Source organism: Cryptomeria japonica, chromosome 8, assembly GCF_030272615.1.
Source record: "Cryptomeria japonica chromosome 8, Sugi_1.0, whole genome shotgun sequence".
Lineage (NCBI taxonomy): Eukaryota > Viridiplantae > Streptophyta > Pinopsida > Cupressales > Cupressaceae > Cryptomeria > Cryptomeria japonica.
Window position 1 is genome coordinate 659417728 of NC_081412.1, and position 21419 is coordinate 659439146.

General features: G+C 35.9%; 1 protein-coding gene across 1 annotated transcript; it reads right to left on the reverse strand.

The window, feature by feature from the left end:
* Positions 1 to 6694: 6694 nt before the first annotated feature.
* Positions 6695 to 15103, reverse strand: LOC131052746 (disease resistance protein RRS1B). The gene is made up of 5 exons (XM_059210681.1): positions 14894 to 15103; positions 14541 to 14795; positions 13802 to 14428; positions 13252 to 13701; positions 6695 to 7471 (listed from the first exon to the last, which is right to left on the reverse strand). The coding sequence occupies exons 1-5, from the start codon at positions 14900 to 14902 to the stop codon at positions 6695 to 6697; spliced, it is 2118 nt and encodes a 705-aa protein (XP_059066664.1). The 5' UTR covers positions 14903 to 15103.
* Between the last annotated feature and the right edge of the window lie 6316 nt (positions 15104 to 21419).

Sequence of the window (21419 nt, forward strand, 5' to 3'; positions counted from 1 at the left end):
AGTTGACCTTGACTCAAGAAGACCAAATGAGACCCTAAGATGATGGATCTTGATACGAGAATCACCTAGTGTTGTGTTTTAGTATGTTTGCAAAGTTTGATGAGGAGAAGCAAAGTAACATTTTGACTCAAATTTGGAAAATATGTATGAGGGAAATGCAAGTGAAGGAAAATGATTGACTATGTGTGACCAAGACAGGTTGACTAAAGAATGAAGCCCTATAGGAAGTAGCCTTAGAAGCTCTTTAAATCTGAAAACTTAAGTCCTTTTTCTCTTGACAAATCTTTTGCAATTTCTTAGTTTTGAATGCAGACACAGTTTAAGTAAACCTAGATGTGATTTTGAAAATGTTTTACAATTCTGTCCAATTGTGAAGTTGAATGTGACCAAATCTTAATGTTTTGACTTTTAGTGGCAAGAAGACACAATAACAATGTAGACTCAATGTTTGAAGGTGTTTTATCTTAAGGATCCAAAATGTTTCCAAATGTGAAGTGTGATGTGAAATGTTTTTGCATACACTTGAAAACATGGTAGACATAATATTTCTTTGTTTTGTTTGAAAATGTTTGAGTGTTTTGATCATGCAAGCACAAATCCTAGGGCTGGTCAGGACAATAGTTGTTGAATCTCACATGGGGTTTCCCCTGAGCTATGCAATTCAGAGTGGATACTTAGGTGCTTGACCCCACTAGCTCCACCCTTGACACTCAATTCTCTGGGGCAGCCAAGCACCAATCCCCATGAAAAATCCTTGTGGTGAACTTTGTATCTCTACTAATAATCGTAAGAATGTGAGCCGCTTCAGAGGTCTTACCTCCTGCACCAATAACTAGAAGGTTTTTGGTCTTTCTAAAATAAAAAGGTGCTAGTAAGGGTTTCCGTTAGGAGACTATCCTTTGAATTCGTGCAAGAACGATTGAGGCCTATAGCCCAACAAAATACCAAACACTTTAGTAGTCACACAAGCATGATGTAGACCTCAAGGGCCCTACAAAGTGCTTGATATGAGATAAATCTCAGATAGCTCCAACCTTCAAAATTTTCATCCCAAGAGGCCTATTTATTAGAGTGAGTTGGAATGCTTAGGTTTTAGCTGTACTCACTTGGGTCATTCCCTCATCAGTAGTAGTCCTAGTGACCACATTGGGAGGCAGACCCTCTAAAGATAAACACAAAAGAGCCTAATGCTCAAAACACAAAAGACACTGGTTCAATTTGAGTGCACCAATTGAAGTGTTTGCTAGACTAAGAAAACAAGGCAAACAATTTTAAAATCAAATCTTTTCCAAAGTTCCTGCACCAAGATTCTTAGTAGTTTCAAAATAATACCCCTCCTGCAAGCATACAAGTTAGGTAAATTTGAGATCCAAAAGACTTTGTGAAATAAGGGCCTTCGACAAGACGTATTTTGATAGATTCAAATATCTGATTTTGCATGAGTTCTTTTGCATTATAAAAGAAAGACCACCTATAAAATTTCAAGAAAATTCCAGAAATAGAAGAAAATCCAAAAAATTAGGCCAATTTGATCCAAAATTTTTTTTTTTTATGAAAAATCATAGAAAATAAAAAATTGATCCAAAAAAACTAAATTTTTTACTGGAAACTTCTGATGTGATTTCAAACTTGCATAACAAAATTTTTGTAAAAATTCCAAGCAGTTTGTGAGATATGATCAAAATAATGCAAAACCCTAAATTTTAAAGATCCAATATTTTAGGAAATAGTTTTCCTTAAGAATATATCTATGTATAATTGTAAGAACTTTCCAAAATTGTAAAAAAAACCAAAAACTCCACTCATTTCTCTCAAAATTAATTTTTTATGAAAATTATTAAAAAATTCATAGAAAATCCAAATATCCTCCAAAAATAATAAATTTTTTACTGAGCACTTATAATACTGTTCTTGACCTGAAAAAAAAAATTTATGAAAAAAATCCAATTTGTTTATGATATCTGATCAAAATAATGGAAAACCCTAATTTTTAAAGATCCGATTTTTTATGAAATATTTTTCTTCAAAATTTAAATCACAAAAAATATATCCCCTGTATAATTATGATGAATTTCTATAAATGTAATAAAATCCAAAATTTTTGCTCATTTGCTCTCAAAATTAATTTTTTATTAAAATTAATAAAAAATTCATAGAAAATTCAAATATGCTCCAAAAATTCTGAATTTTGGATTGAGAGCTCCTGATACTATCCTCATCCTTCAAACAAAATTTGGTGCAAAAATTCGAAGCTATTGTGAGATCCGATCAAATCTCTCCAAGATCTTGATCTTGTGTCCAAAACCTTAGTTGCACATGGTTATTCTCCAAATTGTTTTTACAAAATAACAATATAGGGTTAGAAAAATCTGCAAAATAAATATAGATCTAAAAAAATTCATGTCCCATCGGACATGCCAAAATGTATATGGTGAAAAGTGGATAATGAAAACAATAATATTAAAAGACAAAAATAGATTCAACCATAAAATGCTAGCCTAACAATGAAAGCAATCCACCATACACAATGAAGATTACCTAAGACACTGCAAATAAAAAAAATTAAAAAGATTATACCATCATATGTCCACTAGGGTTTGAATCTCCAGTCTTTCTATCTCCATTGATCTTACTTGATATGTTTGCTCTCAGATTTTATGTGTGCACAAGAGCTCAATAAAGAACGAAAAATGTGGTTGATAGCTTGATTGCAAAAAGGCTTAATTGCATAGGATTGATTCAGGTATCCGATTAGGGTTGATAATGGAATAAGAATCTCCTTATATAGAAGACACTTTAGAAAATGAAGGGATACGATTAAGTGGTATAAAAGATAGATGGTCGGCTAGGATTAAAGGGTGGGTAGATGAAATAATAAAATGATAAAGGGGGTAGGTAGTGTAGGAATTAAGAGATGAATGACATGTGTCATAGGTAGAAAAGGCTAATGAATTAATTAAATAAATAAAGATTTATTTAATTACTATAGGAAGTGGGATCAATTAAATAAATAAAAGGGGAAGGACAATTTAAATAAATAAATGTATTTATTTAAATGAAGAAAAAGACTTAGAAGAGGATTAATGAATTAATTAAATAAATAAAAATATTTATTTAATTAAAAAGGACAATTTTATTTAATTAAATTTTATTAATATTTAAAAAGGTTAATGAATTTTTTTTATAAATTCTTTACTTCTAGTTGATGTTAGTGTTGTATTTTTTTATTGTTAGTCCTTTCAAATCTTGTTTTACCACTGCCTTCTATAACATTATACCTAGACAAACTGAAGAATTTTGTAAAACAGTTCCATATAATTATAATTGAAATATTTCAACAAAATAAATTAAGTGAACACAACAAAAACTTCACACTCTTATTTTGAAATGGAAGAAGATTACAGTTTTGCAAATCTTTTTTTCATGAACAACTTTTAAATGTCTTTCTATTCTACCTGAAAATAGAGCAGCAAAACAATGCTCAAATACATTGATTCATGAAATAAAAACATATAGGTGTATAAGAAGAGATTATTGCCTTATGAGGAAGCTAAAACATAAACTAACAAAACGAAGTCTGATTTCTTTCCACGTAGAAACATGCAAAATAGAAAGACTAAAAAACAAAATAGAAATTGCGGGAGTAGAGCTGGACAGCGACATAACTATTTTGTCAATGATTAGTTTTCAATGCAAAGAATGTATTCATGAAGTTATAGGGGCTTCTATCAACCATATAATATGCCTATTTTGTCATGATAAATCAGTTTTACAACCTGAAAAGATAGAACAAAATAATTTTACCTGTGATCCATAAACTTGTGCTTGCTTTGTTTCCTAGTCACTGTATAGAAAATATGTTTCTTATGCTATGGACTATGTTTATTATTGTCCTTTAATACTTGCAAACAAATAATCAGTTAACAAATAATTGTTGAGTAGTATGTTTCGGAAATATAGAAATTAATAAAGTACAAGGCAAATGACATAAGGGAAATTTCTTCTATATGTTTGCTCCTAGGTTTTTTTTAAATGAAATTATTTCTAGTCACATAGATGGGATAGGAAATAAGAAATTATTTCCACTTGTGCACAGGGACGGGCGATCACAAGGCCTGATATTACAAACTACATGCCAACTCAAATCCATCGATTGATGCTGGAATCCGCATTTTGGGGAAGATCCAGGCTTTCCCTAGAATGAAAAAACCGAGGCAAATCATGAAAGAAGCTATAACCACCTGAACACCAGTCACCATCAGAAATTTACTTTGACACTACTAATCTTGATACTTTTTGGTGGAGAGATAAACCTGTGCATTCATCATGTCGTCATGAAGGCCAAGCCCAGTTCTCCGTTGGGCGGAGAGACCTACACAATCGCTATGACAAATTGCAGGTCTTTTTGAATGAATTCATAAATAGATTTCTCTCTTGTGCTCCAACTACTACAATCTTCGAAGAAAATCACTCAGACCTTCACGTTTCAGCCCAGGGAAATAGATACAAGTTTATGACAATAATGACCAGATTTGTATCCCTATGCACTCCTTATGCTGACCACCTGCTTTTAGCTATTCCTCTCAAATTTACAACACTATACATGTATTGCCAACGAGGAGAAAAGATGAATGGATGCACTGATTCTAGTGATCTCTATAGAAAATTCATAAAATTTATCGGTAGCCATAAAAAATCTCAAGCATAAGACAATAGACGATTACGATGGGAGTCCCCACCAAAATAAAGACTATTGCTAATAATCTAATTGAAGCTTACATAATTCGTATAGGCTTGGAAAAATTTAAATTGATTTGTTGATTTTGGTCACTCTCGTAAATGAAAAAAATAAATTAAGATTGATCTTGGATATTGGGTATGGTTGTCAAGAAAATTCTTGATTTGGCTAAAAAGAATTGACTAGACTATGTCCTTTCTTCATATCCTTAGTAGTTTAACTATTTAATAAAATAGGTTTTTGAGGGTATATGAAATTTGAATGTGAATGAATGGGGTGATTTAAATTTACTAAAGCTTATTTACAGTGATCATTTGGATCGATCCTTGTTTGGTAGTGAAGGAATGTATCTTGCTTGGAGTTTTTATTTTGATAATATTGTAGTTAGGGGGGTTTTTGTAGAAACTCTTTGTGAGTCTTTTATATTGCTTTTTGTGATGATCATTGTTCTCTATATAGATCTTATGTTATATCTTTGCTTAATGATCTTTTAATAAAGTAACTTTTTATCCCAAAAATATAAAAAATAAAGAATGGTGGCTTTTCTAAAAGTAGAAAAAAGATTATATATATGAATATGAAATTTAAAAAAAAAAAATCAAAAAATTATTTGTTCAAATAAAAACAAAATAGATAAATGAAAAGAAACATATTATAAAGAACGCATTGTATAAATTTTAAATAAATATTAAAATTCAATATTGATATATCAACTAAGTAAATTTTTTTTGTAAACCACGTATTTCTAAAGTATACCTTATGTGGTCCTATAGAGTTTTATTTACAGATAGAAATGAAACATCCTTTCACAATATGAAGCTAAATACTAAACATAAACTTGCAAAAGTTAGCAAATGTAACATTAAAAGTAGCATAAACTACACAATTCTAAAATGCTACAATACCTATGCAAAATCTATATAAACTGAGCTATATTTTCTTGCAAATCCTCCACTACATAATGCATAAATTTTTTAAAACTTTTGCATTGCTCATTTAATCATCTAAGAAAACTCTATAAAAAACCCAATACAAAAGCTCGATTTGTGAGATGCATACTCCTAAACGAAAATATATTAAATAATTTGTGCCCAAATCCATCACAAGTGTAACATATTTTTAAATTTTCATCATTGCATTAATGTCAACAAGGATAAAAATTCTATTAAATTGTATTACATTTAGGTTTATAAAATAGAATGAGAACAAAACATCTTCATATCAAATAATTACTTCTATTTTTCTTTAAATGCTCTATAATAGGTAAATGATATATTCTTCCAATACACAACATTTTAATATATAACCTATAAAATTTGTTTAACACTAATCAAAAACATTTTAATGTATAAAAAGTATTTATATTTCAAACAAAAATTACACAAAAAAATTAATTATTGAGTTTTGTTATTTTCATTTCACACAATATTTTAAAAATAATTATATAGTTATCAAATTTAGATAATTTTTTAAACTATTTAAAAGACATTAGAAATATTAATTTAAAAATATATATATTTTGACATTTCAAATAAATATAATATATTCATACAAGTTTCAAATCTTTTTACTTATTCATTATTAAATTTTAACTATTAAATTATATAGATTTTTTAAATATATAAAATATAAATTATACAATTAATAATAATAATACTTTTAAACGTTATAAATCAAAATAACAAGAAATATAAATTAATGATAATACAAATATATATTTTTAATATAAATTATTTAAAGATAATATTAGACATTTATATTTTTGTGTGTCTTCTTGTTTCTAAGATTATTGGAATAAGAAAAACAACATCGTATATTAAAAAGTTTGAATTAAATCCTTAGATTATCCTGCCCATAATTTTTTTGGGTATTAAAACCTTAACCGCAGTTGGCACTTGCGACTTGCTCAAGAGTGTTACCATTAGAAGCTTCCTCCCGTGCTCCGCTTCCATCGTATCATACATACGAAGCTATCATACAATAATACTCCTTCCCTCCACGAGAATACTTCTGCACCCGCACTGTCTTGTCCTGTATCCAATGCCACCTTTTCAATTCCACCGGCATAAATACATCATTCAAATTCCTGAAGATCTCGTCATAATCCGGACAAATTTCAAGATTGTCATCTTCATAGCTGTTGGAGTCATCAAGAACGTCATCTTCATCCGAGCAAGATTCAGGATCATCCTCCAATTGCCAACTCAGTTTGATTTCCTGTAATAGTGAGAAGCCATTCATCTGTGGAAGCTCTTCCATATTATCGTTGTGGAGAAAATTAAACACCTGTAACCCCTGGCAACCCCCGATAGCGGGAGGAGCTCGAACCCTCTTGCAATTGGATAAACATAATTTCTTCAACTTCCCCAGTGAAGAAAATTTGGGAAAGCTTTTTAAATATCTCAATCTGAAAAAGTAAACATCCTCCAACATGCTACAACATGTAACATCCGGTGGTTCACTTATATCACAATTGTATAGTTTGAGCAGAGTCAAATTTGAAAGACGTCTCAAACTCGGAACATCACTCGATATGACGATATTCCACAAGGGCAGATTCTTAAGTCCATCACAACACTCTGGATGCCTTGGCGCCAAAGCATCTTCTGATGAAATGCATAACTCTAAAACATTTGGCTTATCTTCATCTGAATATTCTGTTACTGGATCGCATCTGTTGAGAACAATTTTGGATAGGCTGGAACAATCAGCGATCAACGGTACGTGACCCATCTGCGAGCAATGCTGGAAGACAACACTTTGAAGCTTTACACATCTACTACAGTCAAGTGGGCCGATCACTTCATCACATCCTTTAAATTTCGCTCTCTCCAAATATGGCAAGCCATTTATCAATGGGAACTTCAAGAGGGATTGAAAGGAAACATAAATTTCTCTGAGGGACACACAGCCGGTAAGATCTCCAAGCTCAGTGGGCCCACTGCTGTATCCAATGTCTATCTCTGTTAATTATGGGTAGCTTGGACAGCTGTTCGTCCTTACCCAGAAATAACAGCATTAGTTATGGGTAGTTTTGGGCAGCTGTTCGTCCTGACCTAGAATTAGAAAATGGTTGTTTTTGTCAAACAAGTATTGTTAGGATAAAAACAATTGTTATTTAATAGTGGCTCTTTTTAGGTGACACCTCATAGCCAAAATTAGTAATTGGTTATTGAGTTGTCTTAATCTCAGCCGTTGGTTTGAATTAATCTTGGCCGTTGGTTTTCCAACAGAGTAGTATAAAAAGGGGTCATGGGTCATTTGGAAAACAAGAAGTCTTGAGAAGAATTTGCAGTGATAGCAAATAGTCTTGCAGTGTTAGCAAGAGGCGCAGTGATAGCGTTGATATAGCAGTGGAGGATATCAGCAGGAGATATTAGGAGTTTGTCGAAGTTCTGCCAGTAAGAGGCAAGGAATTCTTTTGTAATTCTTATATTGTTGAAGATTAATATATTTTCCATCTGTAGAACTGGTTTTCCCTTAGGGGTTTTTCTAGGGACGATTGTCCAAAAATATTGTGTCCTTGTGTTGCTTATTTCTTTCCGTATTTTTAGTGAAGTTGCAGTTGTGTTATTTTTCGATATTCAACTGTAAATTTATTTTCAGCAGTTAAATAATTTTTATGAGATAGGAGATTAATAATCAGTGACTGCAATAGAATTTCTACATGGTATCAGAGCTTTGTTGAGGGTAGAAAAGGTTTACCCTAAGCAAAGGAAATAAATTTGAGTTTGACCTCTTTCGAGTTATTGTTTTCCTTTATTTCTTTGAGATGGCCTCAGCAGGTTTGAGAGATCAGGACAGATTGGATGGTGCCTCAAATTTTGGTGTCTGGAAAGCCAGAATTTCTTTATTGCTGGAAGAGAATGGTATCAAGGAATATGTTACCAGTACTGTAGCTGTACCTACAGATCTAGTACAACTTGCAGCATACAAGAAGGATGATGCCAAGGCGAGGAGGATAATCCTTGATGGTGTCAAGGACCATGTTGTTCCACATATCGCAGAGTTAGATACAACGAAGAAGATGTGGGACGCCATTCTGAATCTGTACCAGAATGCTACCACTAACCGGAAGCTGATTCTCAGAGAAAAATTGAGGAATACCCGGATGAACAAGGGAGAAGATGTTACAAGTTACCTCACCAGGCTTAGACTTGTCAAGGACGAGTTAGCAGCTGTTGGAGATAAGCCAAATGAAGACGAGCTAGTAAGAATAGCCCTAAATGGGTTTTCTAAGCAGTGGGATGTCTTTGTTCAAGTTATTAATGGACGAGACACCTTACCAAGTTGGGATCGACTTTGGAGTGATTTCACTCAGGAGGAGCTTAGACTAAGCCTTGTCAATGGAGCCAACAATAAGAGTCAGAAAAGTGAGGTAGAACAAGAAAATGTTGCCCTAGCAGGAAAGGGGAAAACAAAGAAGGGATCTAGCAAAGGAGCAAATTCACAAATTGAAAAGAAGAAGAAGGACCTATCTAAGGTCAAGTGTTTTGGTTGTCACGAGTTTGGCCACTATGTCAGCGATTGCCCACAAAGGAAGAAAGATAAGAAGGGCAAGAACCAAGTGGCAGCTTCAGCAAGTGCAGAGGAGCTCTCTAGTAGATTGGAGGATGAGTTTGCACTCATAGCTTGTATGATTAGCTCAACCTCACAGAGTGTCTGGTATATAGACAGTGGGGTGTCATTTCATATGACAGGAGTTCAAGAGTACTTCTCTAGCTACAAGGAGGAGAACACCAGAATCCAGATCTCTATGGGGAACTTGTCCAAGCTCAACTCAGTTGGGAAAGGGACTGTTCAGCTTCAGAGGGAGAATGGAAAGGTAATTCCTCTTCATGATGTGTTGCATGTGCCAGGCTTAGGTATGAATTTGGTTTCTGTATCCGTCCTTCAGGATAAAGGGTATAATGTTCTCTTTAGAGGGATGCATGTTTTGATTAAGCATAAAGATTGGAAATCACCCGTATCTATTGGAGTTAGGAGTGGTCGCCTTTATAGGTTGCAATTTGATACTCCTAAGGCACTCATGAGCAACAGTAACCCTAGAGATCTTGGAGAGCTATGGCATAGGAGGATGGGCCATATTCATCATGGAGCACTTAGATTGCTTCGTGAGACGGTGACAGGTGTTCCAGAGGTGAGCACAGAGCATGATGATGTATGTAAGGGATGTGTGTTGGGAAAGTTTGCGAAAGCATATTTTCCAAGGAGTGACACCAAATCTACGGGTGTTCTTGATCTAGTACATTCAGATGTATGTGGACCAATGTTGACAAAGTCTCTTAGAGGATATGAGTATTGTGTTACCTTTATTGATGATTTCTCCAGGAAGACCCGGATATACTTCTTGAAGACCAAGGATCAGGTTTTCAGTCGCTTCCAAGAGTTCAAGGCTCTTGTGGAGAACTCAACAGGAAGGAAGATAAAGGTTCTTCGGTCAGACAATGGAGGCGAGTACAAAGGAAATGACTTCCAGGATTTCTGTACCAGAGAAGGAATCAAGAGAGAGTGGACTGTTCCTTACAATCCATAGCAGAATGGAGTTGCTGAGAGGAAGAACCGTTCTATTTCGGAGGCATCAAGGGCTATGCTACATGACCAGGACATGCCCTGCTACTTATGGGCAGAAGCATGCAGTACAACAGTCTACATTCAGAATAGGGTTCCACACAAGGTACTAGGGAAAATGACACCAGAGGAGGCTTTCACAGGGAAGAAGCCAGATGTTGGTCACTTTAGGATATTTGGGAGTTTGGCATATTGCCTTATTCCTGGAGACACACGTACCAAGTTAGATCAGACTGCAGAGAAGGGGTACTTTGTTGGGTATAGTGAAACTTCAAAGGCATATAGGATGTTCATTCCAAGGACCAGAAGAATTATTGTTAGACGCGATGTCAAGTTCATGGAGGACAAGGTGTTTAGAAGATCCAGAGATTTGCCAGCAGATGATCGGAGTGAGCAGCCAACGAAAGCTCCAAGTCCAAGTCAAGGACAGCAAAGCTCAAGTACAGTTACTAGTACAAGCATAGACTCAGGTAGTGAAGATTCACAGAGTATGGAGCAACTAGTGCAGCAGGATATGCATCTAGATGATATAGAGGTTGATATTTCATCCTCTACAGTTGGCAATAGGAACCATGAGGTTCAAGACATACAAAAGGATACTCAGGAGTCTGTGGGAGCTCCTAGGAAGAGTACAAGACAGAGGAGACAACCAGCCAAGTTCAATGACTATGTGGCATTAGTCAGCCAGTTGGTAGATAGTGAACCTTCCAGCTATCAGGAAGCTGCAAAGCATCAGGTATGGCGAGATGCTATGGTTGAGGAATATAACTCAATAATACAGAATGATGTATGGGAGGTAGTGCCTAGACCAACTGATAGAGTAGTAGTTGGATCGCGTTGGATCTTCAAGATAAAGCATGATGCAGATGGTAGCATCGAGAAATATAAGGTGAGGTTTGTGGCCAAGGGGTTCTCTCAGAAGGAGGGAATAGACTATGAGGAGACATTTGCTCCTGTGGCTAGGTATACTTCTATACGAGCTGTAATCTCATTTGCAGCACAGATGGGATGGCAGATCCATCAAATGGATGTCAAGACAATGTTCCTTAATGGAGAATTGAAGGAGGTATACATAGAACAACCAGAAGGCTTTGTAGCACACAGCAACGAGACCCACGTGTGTAGATTAAAGAAAGCCTTATACGAACTCAAGTAGGCTCCCAGAGCGTGGTATGAGCGCATTGATACATACTTGCAGGAAATGGGCTTTGTGAAGAGTGAGGCTGATGCGAACCTCTACTACTTGGTGGTTGGGGGTGAGATTCTCATTCTTGTTCTATATGTGGATGACTTGTTTCTTACTGGTGCGCTAGGGCTCATAGAGGATTGTAAGAGGGACCTTGCAGAAGAGTTTGAGATGAAGAATTTGGGATTTATGCACTACTTTCTAGGCATGGAGGTGTGGCAGACTGATGGAGAGATTTTCCTTGGTAAAGGGAAATATTGCATTGAAATCTTGAAGAGATTCGAGATGGAAGATTGCAAAGCCATGTCTACACCCATGATCACTAATTGGAGGAAGGTAGATGCATCCAAGGAAAAGGATGTTGATCCCACCCTATACAGGCAACTGATTGGTTCGCTCATGTATTTGGTCAACACCAGGCCAGATATAGCCTTTGCAGTAAACTCTCTTAGTCAGTTCATGGTAGAGCCAAAGAGAGTGCATTGGACGGCGGCTAAGCATGTGTTGCATTATCTTCATGGTACAGTTGAGTACGGGATCAGATATGTTCGAGGTGAAGGTATCAAGTTGATAGGCTATACTGATGCAGATTGGGTAGGTAGTACAACGGACAAAAGGAGTACTTCAGGATGTTGTTTCAGCTTGGGATCAGGAGTTGTTTCTTGGTTCAGTAGGAAGCAAAAATCTGTGGCCTTGAGTTCATCAGAAGCAGAATACATAGCAGCCAGCATGGCGACGTGTGAAGCTATATGGCTTCGGAAGTTGCTAGTAGCCTTGTTTGGTCAGAAGGTTGAGACTACGGTGATACACTGTGACAATCAGAGTTGCATCAAGTTGACTGAGAATCCAGTGTTTCATGATAGATTGAAACATATAGACATCAGGTATCACTTCATCAGGGATTGTGTACAGAGGGGGATTGTTCAGCTACAGTACATACCTACAGAGGAGCAGGTAGCAAACATTCTAACAAAGGCATTGGGGAAGGCAAAATTCATCTTCTTTACAGATAAGATGGGTGTCGTACAGAACAGCTTCCTCGCTAAGAGGGAGTGTTAATTATGGGTAGCTTGGACAGCTGTTCGTCCTTGCCCAGAAATAACAGCATTAGTTATGGGTAGTTTTGGACAGCTGTTCGTCCTGACCTAGAATTAGAAAATGGTTGTTTTTGTCAAACAAGTATTGTTAGGATAAAAACATTTGTTATTTAATAGTGGCTCTTTTTAGGTGACACCTCATAGCCAAAATTAGTAATTGGTTATTGAGTTGTCTTAATCTTAGCCGTTGGTTTGAATTAATCTTGGCCGTTGGTTTTCCAACAGAGTAGTATAAAAAGGGGTCATGGGTCATTTGGAAAACAAGAAGTCTTGAGAAGAATTTGCAGTGATAGCAAATAGTCTTGCAGTGTTAGCAAGAGGCGCAGTGATAGCGTTGATATAGCAGTGGAGGATATCAACAGGAGATATTAGGAGTTTGTCGGAGTTCTGCCAGTAAGAAGCAAGGAATTCTTTTGTAATTCTTATATTGCTGAAGATTAATATATTTTCCATCTATAGAACTGGTTTTCCCTTAGGGGTTTTTCCAGGGACGATTGTCCAAAAATATTGTGTCCTTGTGTTGCTTATTTCTTTCCGTATTTTTAGTGAAGTTGCAGTTGTGTTATTTTTCGATATTCAGCTGTAAATTTATTTTCAGCAGTTAAATAATTTTTATGAGATAGGAGATTAATAATCAGTGACTGCAATAGAATTTCTACAATCTCAAGATATTGCAAGGCATTGAGGCTGCTTAAATTCAAGACTTTTAACTCTGGTAACTTCCCTACCTGAATCGACGCCAGGTATGGCAAGTTTTCCATTCCTCCAAGGACTACCAGATATTCAGAATTGTGTGAAGTGAAGTTCCTTATATATTTCATCAAGCTGATTCCAAGGTTGCACATCTCTTTCTTCCCATCCACTACCTGAAGAGCCCATAGATTTTTCACGCACTCAGTACCAATCTTGGACAGATCTAAATGCTGGTAATACTCTACATTTGCCAATTCAAGCCCTTCTTCAGCTTCTGAAGTAACGAGGTCGTCCTTATACCAAAGCCATCTCTTCATCTTTCTTGCTTGGCTTAGAGCGAACTCCAAGTACACATTTTGGATGCGAATTTCAGGTTTAATTTCTTCAATAAAAGCTTTTTCCAGTAGAGCCTTAACCTGCTCCCACGGACAACAAATCGAGCGTTCAAAGGTTTTTCAATTTAAGAAAAAGACACAATCACAAACAAAACAATGAAAAATTGAATATTCAACTCACTGCGTTCTCTATATACTCGATCTCTTCCTTGCAAGTTATTGCAAGCCACTCATTCACTTTGAGGGGAGGCATATTAGGCTGCATGTATAGAGTGAGAAGCATGAATATGGTACGGTATTTTGGATTCATATAATCAAAAGCTTTCTTTAGCACAACGAACACTTCGTCCAAACCATCACCGGCTCTGTCTACCATCCCATCTATCTCAGCTGCCCATGTTGACAAATCCGAACCGTATTTACTAAAGAGGTAGCCGCCAAAAGCTTTTAAGGCCATTGGATGAAATGTTCGAGCTCTCCGAAAATTGAATGAACATTTCTTTGCACGCTTCAAAGCAAAACGTCTGTCGTCTGTCCCTAACGTTGAGCTTTCTAGAGATGTCCTTTCCAACAAGATTGCTATGGCCTCTTTCTCTTCAAGGGCTGGGATGCTCATGCTTGAGTTAAGGTTTATACTGAAATTCTTTGCTAGAACATCTTCGCTCCGTGCACTCAAAAGGATGCAGCTGTTTTCTCCCAAGTCTGCCCCAAGATAATATTTCACTTCGTCTATGCTGTCTTCGGTGATATTGTCCAGAACCAATAATACTCTTTGGCCCCTCACTCTTTCGTACAACTTTTGGCGTGCCTGTAAATCACATCAGAATATGCATAATAGTTACACATATTGTGCAAAGAAAATTCAATCAGGACTGGAAGAACAACTTCCGAACAAAATGAAAATGTTCGAAATCGCTCACCTCTTCCTCCCTTGTCAGCGATTCGAGTTGCGACTTACTGCAGTGAGTAAGGTACTCCAGGGCAAGTTTTTGTCTGTCCAATTTATTACCTCCACAAAATTTCAGATGACATACTCTGTTACAAAATTCCTTCAAATTAAGATTGCAAAAAGTCTTGCCAAGTGTAGTTTTCCCCTGGCCCGGCATTCCATATAATCCTGCAATGCGAATTCCTTTTCCATTTGGATGAGCAGTGTTGAAAATAACTGCAACGTCCTGCAACCAATAAATATAATATAAATGCGCATATACATGCGTGAGAATCCAGCAAACGAAATTAGTTATACAAAAGAAGTGAAGGGAAAGGATTTTACCTGGCACATGCGTACTCCTTGCGTGGCAGGGACAGGATACCTTTGTGACGGTGGTTCAACTAAACGATAGATCGCAATTTTATCTTCAAAGAAATTCAACGAACATAACAAATTAAATTAACAATTATAATCTAAAAAATCTCTTAAATACTTATTAGAGTTGTGTCTAAGTTTCCTTTTACAATGTTTTACTTCTTGTGCCTAACTTCTTATTTTAAAGATGATATTTAAAATAGCGCTTGGACCAAATAAAGGTGCAATGGTTATGCTCATAAAAATATATGCTAAATTTTTTGGAGTTCTAAATATGGTTGAGAGTAAATTTATGTACATGTATGAATAATAGAGAATGTTTGTATAATGTATGTTATGAGTCATTATGTTCGTAGAGTTGGTTACAGGTCTAGATGTTGTTCCTCTAAAGCTGCAACTACGTATCTTTTTCCCTAAGAAAGATAGTTGCTGTAATCAGGCTTTCTAAACAATGTCATGCTCATTTTCTTATCGTGGGCAACTATACTCCAAGGCTATATTATCAATCCAACTATGATCCCTCCAAAAATTATATGCTCACTCAAGAAATTATATGCTCATTATACTTTCTAGGGAAGGACATTTTGTGTTTGTTCATGCCATCAAAAATATCTATTCTATATCAATTAGACTGTTAAGGGTCATTCCCAAAATTTGATATGGAAAATACTTAGATGTGTAGATATACGCCGCATTTCCATTGATCAAGAGCTTGGTTGCATTTGCAATTAGCATATCCATCGTTTAGAGTTTTTCGATATTTTTGCAAAACCATTGACCTTCTAATTACCTAATATAATGCCTAAATTTTAATATGAAGACTTGATTCAAACCAGATAATCTATTTTATATACAACTTTTGAGTGAATTCAATGTAATATTAATTTTATAGCATATCTAAAAAAAACTATTATAATTACAATATTAAAATTTAATTTTCCCATTTGACAACTAAATCAACCTATTAAACATATTATTATTTTTATGTCATGAAATTTTTTTTTTTAAAATATTATTTGTAAATAAACATCTAGTTAATATAGATCTCCTTAATTTACCTCTTTTTATTTTTTATATTAAAGATAATAGAGTCATAACAAGAGTAGAGTGTGCCAAAATACAGAATAATCGAAGTGGACTAATACTATAAGTATCACGATGAGGATTCAACCCCACTGAGTATCCTCACAAAATTACATATACAAAAAAGATAAAAATGCTAGGGAGATATATTACTAATGCATTGCTTAATCAAAGAACAAACTGAAATCTTTATCTTCTACCCAAGCACAGGGGCTTCACTTAGTGAACATGGGTTATAGCAATGTGTTCATGGCATAGTAAAGAATCTCCCTATTTTCAAATAATATTGCCCTAAACTCCTTTTTTGTCACCCCTCCCAATACATAGCCTGAATTAAAATCCTTCTATTTTCGCCAAATATTATATTTTTCATAGCTTGAATTAAACAATCCCCTATTTTCACTGATAGGCAATATTGTACGCTCATTTTTGGGATATTAAACCCCCCAATATGAATGCACATGATATAATATTGCCTAGCTAGTGAAGCCTCCGTGTACCCAAGCAACCTAGCCTTGCTGGCATTCCATCTAAGTTTGCCTCATCCTAGTAGAGTCTAGGATAGGGATGGCTTCTAGTATGCTAACTGTTATATCTGAGACTGTGATTGAGACTGGTTTTTTTGTTAGAGCAATTGATGGTTTCCTCTTAATCTCCAATTTAGCCATGAAATTAGCAAGTCATGTCTCGAAGGAATTCCTCTATACCATGGATCTCTGCCAAGTGTAACCATGGGATATCTCGCTCGAATACATCCTAACTGGTCCATCCCCAAGCAGCTGTTAAAAGTTATTTCTGGAGATCCTCATCACCATTGTAACCTTCCAAGAGACATTATAAAAAATGAGTCCCTTGAGAGACTCAGTAAGGATTCTTTCAATTCCATTAAAAAAATCGTTATTTCTAGATTTCCAAAGTGACCACAATATAGCATAAGAGAGCACAGACCAAAAGACATTGACACTTTTTGATAATCTAGACACATAACCAATTACACATTCCCAATTAATAATATTTGCCTTAACAAGTATACCAATTATTTTCCAAATTTCCTTAGAAAATAAGCATTCGAAGAAGATATGATTCACAGTCTAAGGAACTCTACAACAAGAACATAGAGTAGGACCACCATTTGAATAATAAATAGGCAATATGTGTAGAAGAAGACACCAAGTGAAATACTTTTGTTTGGGTTCAACTATTTTGGCCCATAGATGGCCAAGGAGCTTGCTCCACTTAGAGACTTCTAGGTTCATATTAAAAGATTTATTAATGTGGTTCAAAATATCTTGCCTATCCACAAGTTGGGAGTAAATATCACTAGAATTCATTTTGTAAAGAGGAATGCCATTGTGCTATTCAAACTTTTTAAACTCGTCCTCATTAGAACAACCTCTAGGGAGGGAGAGAGTAGAACATACTTCTCTCAACATGGAGTAGGCTCTCTATCAAGATTGAGGTAAATCAAATTTATTGTAGAAATCTAGCCAAGAGATAAGATAACCATTTCTTAGGATGTCCTTAAAGTACCTAATACCTTAGAGGCCCAATTCTTAGCCAAACATCCCTGAGTGAGAGCAAGTGGTTTGCCCTTTTTGTATAGATTATACCAAATTGATCGAGTACCATAGACCAAATAATCTCTAGTAATGATGCTAGTCTTAGTAATGAGGTGTCTCACTCCTTCCCAAGCCCACCAGATGGCCTTGAAAACTACCAACCTGATGGTTTGATTGCAAAATGCCCTGCAACTAGATCATCCAAGGGCAAGGATCTCTATGTTTTGCCTTACTTAGGAACTGACTGGGCAATATTACTTCTAACCAATACCTTCCATGGCTCCTTTCCCTCTAAGGCTTTGAATATCCAATTAGAAGCCAGAGCCATTCCTTGAAGCCGCAAATCTTTCAGACCTGGACCCCCTTTAGATTTGATCATAGTACACCATTCCCATTTAACAACGTGAACCTTCTTCTTACCTCTGCCATCTAACCAAAGAAATAGTCTAATTTGTTTATGAAAATGGCTTCACTGATAATTGTTAAAAAAGCCAAGTAGAAGCATGGTAGATGTTGTATGAAGAAAAGATTTTTTGACAAACTTGCACCCTACCTACTAGAGAGAGGAAGTGTTTCTTCCTTATTCTAATTTTATAGTCTATTTTCTCTCTAATCCAAAAGCAAGTAGCTCTAAGATTGGGATTGACTGAAAAAGGGATCCCCAAATATTTAACTTGGTGGTCAAGACTCCCCCATGAGATAGAATATGTGCCAAACCACCGGGGGGGAAGGTTGGATATCCCAACCAAGCATAACTGATTTTGACAAAAAAATCTTTCTCTTTGATGCTCCACAAAAAAAATTGAGTTTTTCCATTAGGAATGCAACATTGCCTTCATAAAGATCAATGATAATAGTTATGTCATCTACAAATTGCACATTGGATAGCTCCTCACTGTCTAATAGGGATAAGCCCTTCACACTCAGAGATAACTTGTAGTCTCTCAATAGATAGTACATTGCATCAACTGCAATGACAAAAAGGGTAGGGGCTAAAGGACATCCTTGTCGGATAGATCTGAACAGTCCAAACCTTTCAGATCTGAGCCCATTCAATTCAACACATGCACTAGCATCAATCAATAGTGTTCTAACTATATTTCAAAAACCTTTTGGGAAAACCAACTCACCCAACATCATGAAGAGAAAGTTCCATTCAATTCTGTCATAGGCCTTTTCGAAGTCAAATAGGAGCATCGCAATGGGTTTCCCTGAGTTTTTGGCCCAATTTGTAGCCTCCCAACAAGTAATATGGTTCTCCAAAATGCATCTCCCCTTAATAAACCCAAATTGGGTATGGTTAACGACTTTGGGAACAATATCTTCCAATATTCTAGCGACTAATTTAGCTAAGATTTGATAAGATACATTCAATAAAGTGATAGGCCTCCAATTCTTGAGTAGGGATCTATCCACATCCTTAGGAAGGAGTTTGATGAGACCAGTGTTAATCTCCTTATCTAATGAGCCAAAGGAGATGGCCTCCTTAAAAAAATTCAAAAGAGTTTCACCAATCCATACAGAGTTGATTTCGTAGAATTTAGCTGTAAGAGCATCTAGTCTAGGGGATTGGTCAATACTAAGAGAGGAGATGCCACTCAGAATCTCTTCAACAAAAATATCTTTGTCTAGCTTGATACTATCCTCCTTACTCAACCTGTTGGGAATGATAGACTTGATATTGGCTCTATAAGTCTCCTTCTGAGGCTCATTGTCTTCTCAAGAGAAAAGGGAGGAATAAAATTTCTTAAATTCCTTTAGGATATCATTGGAGTCCGAAATAGAATGGCCTTCTACCCAAATATCTCTAATTTTCTCTTGAGCGGCTGGAAGAAATATCTAGAACCTTTATCGCCTTGTTCCACCCAGTTAATCCTGGCCCTAGTCCTAAGACCTTGAATCTTGATGTGTTGCAACCTTCTAAGGGCATCTCTAGTAAGCCATACATCTACAACAAGGGATGCATTTCTAGGGTTGCTTTGACATTTCCCTTCTGCTGAAAAAAGAGAATCATGCAACTCAAATTCTAACCTCTTGTAGTCTTTTGCTTTTTTCCTCCCAATGGTCTGAAAAAGTTTTCTCTAACTATTGACATTCTAGTTCCAATTATCTATCTCAAAGCTCAGTGAACTATTATGCTCATTAAACAATCTAATTAAAATCACCGCTTCATTGACATCATCATCCTGGCTCTAGTCCTAAGACCTTAAATCTTGATGTGTTGCAGTCTTCTAAGGGCATCTCTGGTAAGCCATACATAACTAATTTTGACAAAAATATCTTGCTCTTTGATGCTCCACAAAAAAAATTGATTTTTTCCATTAGGAATGCAACATTGCCTTCATAAAGATCAATGATAATAGTTATGTCATCTGCAAATTGCACATTGGATAGCTCCTCACTATCCGACAGGGATAAGCCCTTCACACTTGGAGATAACTTGCAGTCTCTCAATAGATAGTACATTGCATCGACTGCAATGACAAAAAGGGCAGGGGCTAAAGGACATCCCTGTCAGATAGATCTAGAGAGTCCAAACCTTTCAGATCTAAGCCCATTCAATTCAACACATGCACTAGCATCGGTCAATAGTGTTCTACCTATAATGCAAAAACCTTTTGGGAAACCCAACTCATCCAACATCATGAAGAGAAAGTTCCATTCAATTATGTTATAGGCCTTTTCGAAGTCGAATAGGAGCATAGCAATGGGTTGCCCTAAGTCTTTGGCCCGATTTGTAGCCTCCCAACAAGTAATATGGTTCTCCAAAATGCATCTCCCCTTAATAAACCTGAATTGGGTATGGTTAATGATTTTGGGAAGAATATCTTCCAATCTTCTACTGATTACTTTAGCTAAGATTTGATACGATACATTCAATAAAGTGATACGTCTCCAATTCTTGAGTAGGGATCTATCCACATCCTTAGGAAGAAGTTTGATGAGACTAGTGTTAATCTCCTTATCTAATGAGCCAAAGGAGATGGCCTCCTTATAAAATTTCAGAGGAGTTTCACCAATCCATATAGAGTTGATCTTGTAGAATTTAGTTATAAGACCATCTGTTCTAGGGGATTGGTCAATACTAAGAGAGGAGATGGCACTCAGAATCTCTTCAACAAAAATATATTTATCTAGCTTGATACTATCCTCCTTACTCAACCTGTTGGGGATGATAGACCTGATATTGGATCTATAAGTCTCCTTCTGAGGCTCATTGTCTTCTCAAGAGAAAAGGGAGGAATAAAACTGCTTAAATGCCTTTAGGATATCATTGGAGTCCCAAATGGAATGACCTTCTACCCAAATATCTCTAATTTTATATTGAGCGGCTGGAAGAAATATCTAGAACCTTTATCCCCTTGTTCCACCTAGTTAATCCTGGCCCTAGTCCTAAGACCTTGAATTTTGATGTGTTGCAGTCTTCTAAGGGCATCTCTGGTAAGCCATACATCTACAACAAGGGCTACATTTCTAGGGTTTCTTTGACATTTCCCTTCTGCTGCCCAAAGAGAATCATGCAACTCAAATTCTAACCTACTGTAGTCTTTGGCTTTTTTCCTCCCAACAGCCTGAATTTTTTTTATCTAACTATTGACAATCTAGTTCCAATTATCTATCTTAGAGCGTAGTGAACTATTATGCTCATTAAACAAACTAATTAAAATCAGCAATTCATTGACATCATCCTCAAAGAGTAAATTAGAGTTCATGATAAAATTATCTCTTTTGCACTGTGCCTCTCTTTCAGAGCTTCCTAGAGAAACCATAATTTGGATAGGGTGGTGATCTAGAAGGGAGTACAAAACCACTCTAATGCCAAGACCTAAGTCATTTCTAAAAAATTTGAA